The sequence below is a fragment of the Fusarium odoratissimum genome, assembly GCF_000260195.1.
Source record: "Fusarium odoratissimum NRRL 54006 unplaced genomic scaffold supercont1.58, whole genome shotgun sequence".
In the NCBI taxonomy this organism is placed as follows: Eukaryota; Fungi; Ascomycota; class Sordariomycetes; order Hypocreales; family Nectriaceae; genus Fusarium; species Fusarium odoratissimum.
The window spans coordinates 124,229-131,662 of record NW_022158784.1 but is presented as its reverse complement, the minus strand read 5'-3'; the positions used below and the strand labels follow the sequence as shown (position 1 = coordinate 131,662).

The following is a 7,434-nucleotide window of genomic DNA, read 5'->3' as shown; positions in this document are numbered from 1 at the left end:
CACTGACGCGTTTGCAGAAATTGGACGCCATAGGAAAGGCCAATTTCGCGTGGCGAATGACTAATCCTCTATGGCCAATAGAGTTCCTGTAATTAGCGTGTAGATATGTTCCCGATTTCTCTAGCTCAGCACGTCCTGTGCTCCAGTAGGGGACTTTCGGGGCCTACGGCCCCCCGGACGAAAAATATACATAACATAACATAACATAACATAGCTTGCTTAGAAATTTCGTGGGGCCTAGTTTTCTCCGAGTTGATAAATAAAAGTACTTGGGGTTTGGTGAATGGTGAATGGAGAGGCTTTGGGGAATTTGAGATTTTGTCGAACATGCTGGAAACACAACAGAAACTGCATGTGCTAATTGGAGATTATTACATCTACTTTTATGGAAGGTTTAAGCTCTGGCAATCGGAGATTTTGTTGTGACTGTACCTTGATTATACAGTCTTGAAAAGATTGGGTTTGGACTTTTGATCTACCTCCTGCACTTCGCGAGCTCATCATAATCGGCCTTTCTCTTCATGTTGGAGTGAAAGGCGCTCTTTTGCTATGTAATCCTTGATCCTTACTGAGGAAAGGGAGATTAAACAGAAGGAGCGAGGCGAATGCAATGCAAATTTACATTCTAGGAAACAGCTATTCATACGCATGCCATAGACGTTATCCAATTCTCATTCCATGCTCAAACACAAATGGCCTCCCAAAAATGATCTTTTCTATAACAGTTCGAAAAGAAGTCCTCAAGTAGCTTCTGCCTTGCGACCGTAGACGTAGCGGACAGTCATGTAAGCATGGACCTTGCGGTTTTTGAGGAACTTGCGCATCTCCATGAGGAAGACTTGATACTCGTCCTCGGGCCACTGAAGGATGGTCTTCCAGAGAAGAAGGGTGTAGCCTGAGGTATAGTTAGTGACGGGACTTGGGTTGATAGAAGGTTGGATGATGTACCTTCGAGATCGTTCTCGAGAGTCGCGCGGACGTAATTACCGACCGAAGCGAGTTCAGGGTCACGGGGCCAACCGCCGATAGGGAACTAAACCGTCAGTCTTGCCTCGTAATCTTCAGAGTGTAATTCACCTTGTACTCAATGCTCTTGATGTCAGTGAACCCAGCAGCCTGAATGCCCTTCTCCTGCAAATCGCCCTCCTGCACGAAGAAGGGGTTTCCAAGCGCAGCGCCACCTTCAGTGAAAAGCTTCGCCCAGAGCTTCAAGCAGTCGAGATCATCAGTGGTTCCATCATCACTGCGGATGTGGACGTCTGCTTCGGCGGATTGGATCCAGCCATCGGGGGCGCAGCAGCGGTACGCTTCCTTGAAGAGAGATGACCAGTCTTTGATGGCGCCGAAGAGATAGCGGATGTGGATGAAGTCGAAGGTGTTGTTGTCCCATGTCCAGCGGAGGGTGGCGTCGTCGATCTCGAACTTGACATTGGGAGGAACCCAGCTGGGAATGGTGAGTGAGTTGACTGGGGAGGGAAAGGGGGGACGTACCTAGGTTGAATGGGTGAGAGGTCAGAGCCAATGACTTCAGCCTCAGGGTATTCGTCTGCAAAGTCACTAAGGGGTGAGTCGTCATCGTGACCGAGGGTTCAGATGTCTTACATTGCCCAGATACCTGTACCTGATTAGCCAAGTCAACGTACGATATGCATGCAAGTCTCACCTGTTCCAGTTCCTACATCGAGTACTTTCTAATCGGTGTGAGCATGTCCCAAATCAATAATGTATGCACTCACCTGCACGCTGTCCTTGATAGGGGCAAGGAAGAGCTTTCCACTGAGAAGCTGCGTCAAAGCGTGATGGCTATGGATTGTCAGCAAAATTCAGTCCCGAGAAGGTGCCACGTACTTGATGTCAATGGATGCAGACTGCTGCTCATCGTTGGGAGTAAAGTACTCGGTAGGATGTCTATCACTGTGAAACGTTCGACCCTGAATAGTGCGGTACTCAAGGATGCTAGAGGTGATGGAAGCAGTGGAGCTCGCCCTGCAGAATCGTCAGCAACGGTGAGGTAGTATCAGCAAGGATCCCATACGCATCATCGCCAACAGCCGAGTCGGTTTCACTCTCATCACCATCCTTACAGCATTAGCAAAGGCCGAAATACGTATCTCCATACGAGAAAGTGCTTTAAACTCACCTGTGGATCAGCAGCGGGAACTAACTCAGGCTGCGGCGCTGGAGCTGACTCAATGGCCGGCGCTAAATCGGACCGAGCCGCAGCAGGAGCAGCGGCAGCAACAGGAGAAGAGGGCTGTTCAGACATTCTGCAGTACGTGACCAACAGTATATGCAAGGGCTGGGTTATGTCTCTGCCTGTGTCTTTCTGCGTGTGATGGTGGAATTTGATGTCGACAAACAGCGAAAAGGGGGATTGAGGGGAACTTTTGGGAAGCGAGGCGCGTTTGGTGATACGATAAAGAAACTGGGTTTGGTGGGGCTGGCATGCGGCTTAGAACGAATGCGGTTTGGGCTTGTTTGCTTCTGGAGAGCCAATTGTCGACGGGTATAGTTTGTGTTGCAGTCAGCGGAGAAAAGAGGTTAGCTCGCTAGGACCTCCTTGACTCTTTCGAGCAAAATGAAGGTCGAGAACTCAATCGTTCGCAGCGTAGTCAACAGTGGCGGGACGGAATGACATACATTCCATCAATATATGACAGTAAAGTTTTGGGAGGAATGGTCTCTACTAGATCTTATCGCTTATCCTTTAAGCCAGCCAATCAGCAGTAGGCCACTCCATCCATGATCAGACCAGACCAGTACCATGCCCCAAGTCCAACATATCAATATCCATCATCGTGCACTCAAAACAGTCATTAACACTCATGTAATAAGGTCACTGATTAAGTCATCACAAAGTCTTGTCATTACGTTTGAATCGGGAGACTTTTTGTGGCTCTGTATGTATTGTCTACGAGCTTGACTTGGTCGGGATGTTCCTTTTGAATGAGGTTCCATATCCCATTGGGAATTCGTAGGCTCTTCTTGTCAGTCAAACCGCCCCAGCTTGTACGATTTGCTCGTATAGAGCCTCTCCGAGAGTGTCTTTGAGTGGCTGGAGCCACTGGCCCTCCCCACTCTCCTCCACAACCTGCTGCAATTTGATGATCTCCAAAATCATCATAATCATTATCCCGGCGTTATTCTGAACCGCAAGGAAAGTTTCTAGCTGCGGGAGCACCTCTGCGTAGAGCTTGTCGATCCCCATGAATCTCTCGATCACTTCGCCGTTCTCATTGGTTGCTCCTCCAAAGAGGATCTCGTCCGCCTTGATAAGCTCGGTGCGAAAGGTGTCGATCACTTAGTAAATTGATTTGTTAGTCATGGCTTCTTTTCCGTTGTCTTTCCACCAATACTCACCTGGGAAATCACTAGCATCATTCACCCCAACGACCCGGGCCATGACGGAGGGTGCCTAACCTCGTACGTCGAGCTCCGGGCGAAGGAGAACGCTGATGTCTTGCTCGGCGTCATTCTTCAACTCAGAAACGTCCTTCAAGTCGACGACCACCTCTCGGAAGGCGTTTTCGACCGCATCAAGCACGGGGAATACACCCGGCTCAGCTTGTTCGTCTCTCAGCTCCTCCAGCTTTGTCTGACATTTCTGCCACGCCTCGTGGGTGAAGTCGCCCCTGGAGTTGAGCGTAGCGATTGCGTTTTCGAGATAGGTGGGAGGGAGGTGGATGTCAGGTCTGTCCTCAATGTTAAGAGGACGTTGGGGTCTATGGTCGCGACAAAGAATAAGATGGAGGAAGGAGCCGGAAAGACCCTCGAGAAAATCCATAGTCGGTGCTGCTTTAAGACTTTTAGTATGAAGGTAACGGCATATAAATGGTTACGATAGAAAAGAAAGATGAAAAACTGTTCAAGTGGTGGTATGTGAGTAGACGAAGTTGTTAAGGTGGGAAAAGACGAGAGAGGTGGGATGCAGCACTAACTTCACGTCACTAAATATGGCGGGGCAGAAATAGCCGGATAATTAGTGGCTAAATAACTGCCAGTTACATCAGCCCCTCCTGAGTTGTAGCAATGCCAAAAGATGGGGGCAGCCCATGCATTAATCAAGGTAAAGAGGAGATGCCGAGCATATGTTTCACTGGATCCTCTTTGTTCATTCCACACTTGACATGTTCAGGCTAACCCTCCAGAACAACGTTCATAACTTGAGCCTCCAGCTTCTGCTCGTATTCATGAATTTATTCTCGCTTTGACTAGCACGCCCTTACCAACCTAACAGATCCAAACTCAGAATGCCCCCGATAACTAACAGAAGCACAGCTATCCATACACCACATATCGCTGCAACACCATATCCCAAGATCTTGGCACCAAGTGAAACGTCTTTGAACATCCCAACCAAGAAGGACGATAACATCAGACACCCAAATATAAAGAACCCGGTGATGATCGTGAATAGCGCCTTTCCTCGAACCTTCTCTCTATAAACTCGATTGCGAAGGAACTTACTATCCAGTTCATTCACGACAGACACAAGACTCATCATGATCATGATGACGAGAACGATAGCCGCGAGGAGCACCACCACGCCGAAGAAGTCGTACAACAGTGTTCCTAGATCTTTGAATCTCGTTTGCATGCTCAGAACACCAGCGGCGAGTGATAAAGGTAGAAAAATGGTAGCTAGAAGCGTCAGCTGCTGAACGCCCCTTGTCTGGTTGATGTTCCGCGCGAGTTCAAGGTATTTGAGATCGTGATCAAGTCGGTCTGAGAATTTCTGAAGTTGCTCGTTTGCCTCCCGACAGAAACCTCGCAATTCCATGTCAATGGCCATGAACCTATTCGCATGAACTGGCGAATCGACGACTGGAGATATTGATCTTGCTACATCAATCAGACATTCCGTGGTGGATATCAATTTGCGGCCCATCTCTGCAAGGTCTCGATACTCGTACGACCGCTTGGTGATTGTTTTCAAGTTCCATTGTCGAAGCTCTGCTAAGCTGGGATCCATGGCTGCATCATCTGCATTGTCGATTTCATCCGTTTCCAAGGCATTAAGGAATTCGATAAAGAGCTTCAAGCATGCGTGGTGGAACTGCAGCAGAAATAATTGCTTCCAGTTGTCCTTGGATCGAACGGCGATGTAAGATGCATCTAATAACTTGAGTTCTATGCTGATTTGTTTTGCGGAATAGAAGTCTGGGAAACCATCGCTGGGTCGTTTCCGTGCATACGTATCGCATTTGATGAGAGCTGATAGTGTTAAAAGAAGTCCATGCAGTCCATCACAGTCTTACCGCGTCTCTTCTGATTTCCTTCCCAAACTCTAATGAATCTTGTGGCTTTAACGGGCCATCCAGTCTCATACGTTGTGACATGATACGACACGTCCGGTGAAGCTTGTTGCCATTCCCTAGAAAGTTGCATGAACCCCGTAGCAACTGGAAATGTGTCCTCAGAACCATCAGATCCTGCTTCTATCACCACTAGTCGTATACCCTGATCGTCCTGCGGAGGCAGATGGTGTGTTGTCTCGCCTTGGGGTACGGGTTCCACTTCATCGTCCCAAAGGTATTGCCAACGCGACTCTCCTGCAAGTGCTATATCGCAGGCACCGTGGAATCGCTTTCCGCTGGGACCAAGGCGAACACTGTTCTTCCATTTCTGCCTGTCAAGGAGTCCTTCTCTTCCCTTGACATAGTTGCGAAACAATATAGCGGTCGTGATAAGCCAGACGACATAGGAGACGGCATTGGATGCAACAGTGATAGGATCCATCTCTATATGTCAAGTCGTTGGGGTATTGGTGCGGTTCTCGCATAATGTACAATCATGAGGTGCGTGACTGGTGCGGGGTTTTGGCATTGCATGAGGCTGAAAGACGCCAAGAACTTGAACCAATCACCATGAAGAAGATCCTGACAATATTGATTGCAAAAAGAGGCTGTGGTAGCTCCCACTTGGTATTGAAATCAACAGATAACTCAGATATTCTTCACCGAGATCGTTCCAAAGTACGCGTGGCTACAGAGAACTGAGATCGCACGAGAACTTTTTCCAAGGCTTCTTATTCTACCCAACCCCTCTACTCTGCCGCCTTCTGTCCCATCCAGAAGTAATACTTCTCATATGAATGAATATTCACATTGTTCAAATCCTTTCTCGCATCAGCCAAGAATACCTCAATCTCTTCAGGCCCCAAGATCTTGCGCAGCGGCTTCGCAGCCATGGCGCCGAACATGTCGTTGACCGCGGTCTTGAGGTACAATCCAATGAGGCGAAGCTTCTTATCCTACCGGGTGTCAGCTCATTCTTGTCAAGATTGCTCGAGGTATTTACCTTTGCCCATGTTCCGATGGGGACTTTGAGGACTTTGCAGGAGACGTTGGTGAAGCCCGCCTTCTCAAGAGGTTCGCGCAAGTTCTCACCTGCACGAAACTTCATGCCGAAACTGGCTACGGCTTGTTCAGCGGTGTCGAAGAATTTGGCGAGAGGGGCGTCTGGGGCAAGGGAGCCGTCATCGCAATTGGCGCGGGCATCGAGTTCTTGGATTTCGATCCAGGCGCCAGGCTTCATGTGCCTGTTGCATGTGAGATGAGATGCAGGGGGGGGGAAGATGGGTGAGCGTACTCGTGTGCTTGACGAAGAACCTTGACTTCGTCTTTTAACCAGGGGCTGATGCAGCGCATGTGCACAAAGTCAAAGTCACCGCCGTGCATCCATTCGTCTTCGATGTCGTCGACGAGAAACTTGAGGTTTGGAGGGACCCATGATGGTTGAATGGGACTGAGATCGACTCCTGTCACAGATGCGCTGGGGAATTTATCGGCGACTTGGATGGTGAGTCTTAGGGTCTTGCGAAAGAGCGGTCTGACTTACCGTCGATGGCCCAGATACCAGTTCCGGTTGCAAGATCAATAATCTTCTGGGGGTTTTCGATGATGGGCGAGAAGAACAGGTTGCCACTTGAAATGTCAGTGTCTCAGTCGCTTCGCATCCAATGGTTGCATCCTACTTGGTGAGCTCCAGCATCATGGCGTGCTTCATATCGTCTCGGTTCTGCTCCGCATCATCGTTGGGAATAGGATATCTACTCCTGTCAGTCTTAAACCGCAATGCGCTTTCCGATCTCATACGTTCCATGACGATATTGATGATACTATCCCGAATCAGCACATTTCTCACCTCGCCAAGCCATCCAACTCACCCGTCTTCCATTCTCAAAAGCATGCTGGTAAATACTTGTGTTCAAACTCGTCGAACTAGACGACAAAGTCGCCGAGTCGAAGTCCGACGTCTCAAACTCATCCTCCTCCTCCGCCCGCTCATGCGCGGCAATAGGCTCGATCGGTTCTTGCGTTGTAGTCACTGGTTCCGCCATGATCAAAGAGTTGAAGTTTTAGCGTTGCTACCCGAATATTCCGAGGCGGGAAGCGTAGTAATTTTGAGGAAAGGTGGATTCGGGCGATTTTC

The 7,434-nt window shown here is 49.0% G+C and overlaps 5 protein-coding genes across 6 annotated transcripts; all 5 read right to left on the bottom strand.

The window, feature by feature from the left end:
* Positions 1–526: 526 nt before the first annotated feature.
* On the bottom strand, positions 527–2,404 carry FOIG_15779 (uncharacterized protein). Its single transcript, XM_031217167.1, has 10 exons — positions 2,141–2,404; positions 2,036–2,079; positions 1,849–1,986; positions 1,737–1,803; positions 1,664–1,691; positions 1,603–1,615; positions 1,492–1,557; positions 1,078–1,444; positions 949–1,033; positions 527–895 (listed from the first exon to the last, which is right to left on the bottom strand). The coding sequence occupies exons 1-10, from the start codon at positions 2,264–2,266 to the stop codon at positions 741–743; spliced, it is 1,089 nt and encodes a 362-aa protein (XP_031053188.1). The 5' UTR covers positions 2,267–2,404; the 3' UTR covers positions 527–740.
* Positions 2,405–2,992: 588 nt separating this feature from the next.
* On the bottom strand, positions 2,993–3,403 carry FOIG_15778 (uncharacterized protein; the record flags this gene model as incomplete). The annotated part of the gene is made up of 2 exons (XM_031217166.1): positions 2,993–3,300; positions 3,361–3,403. The coding sequence occupies 2 exons, from the start codon at positions 3,401–3,403 to the stop codon at positions 2,993–2,995; spliced, it is 351 nt and encodes a 116-aa protein (XP_031053187.1).
* A 12-nt stretch (positions 3,404–3,415) lies between these two features.
* Positions 3,416–3,784, bottom strand: FOIG_15777 (uncharacterized protein; the record flags this gene model as incomplete). Its single annotated transcript, XM_031217165.1, has 1 exon — positions 3,416–3,784. One exon carries the CDS (start codon positions 3,782–3,784, stop codon positions 3,416–3,418), a length of 369 nt encoding a protein of 122 aa, XP_031053186.1.
* Positions 3,785–4,044: 260 nt separating this feature from the next.
* Positions 4,045–5,887, bottom strand: FOIG_15776 (uncharacterized protein). Its single transcript, XM_031217164.1, has 2 exons — positions 5,259–5,887; positions 4,045–5,214 (listed from the first exon to the last, which is right to left on the bottom strand). Exons 1-2 carry the CDS (start codon positions 5,737–5,739, stop codon positions 4,223–4,225), a joined length of 1,473 nt encoding a protein of 490 aa, XP_031053185.1. The 5' UTR covers positions 5,740–5,887; the 3' UTR covers positions 4,045–4,222.
* A 1-nt stretch (position 5,888) lies between these two features.
* On the bottom strand, positions 5,889–7,431 carry FOIG_15775 (uncharacterized protein; the record flags this gene model as incomplete). 2 transcript variants are annotated; one of them, XM_031217162.1, is made up of 7 exons in its annotated part: positions 5,889–6,253; positions 6,301–6,541; positions 6,592–6,793; positions 6,841–6,926; positions 6,977–7,051; positions 7,098–7,120; positions 7,169–7,431. In XM_031217162.1, the coding sequence occupies 7 exons, from the start codon at positions 7,340–7,342 to the stop codon at positions 6,047–6,049; spliced, it is 1,008 nt and encodes a 335-aa protein (XP_031053183.1). In that variant the 3' UTR covers positions 5,889–6,046. The 2 variants fall into 2 exon arrangements, with proteins under 2 accessions (XP_031053183.1, XP_031053184.1); XM_031217163.1 differs by having other exon boundaries at positions 5,906–6,253; positions 6,977–7,120; positions 7,169–7,191.
* Positions 7,432–7,434: the final 3 nt, after the last annotated feature.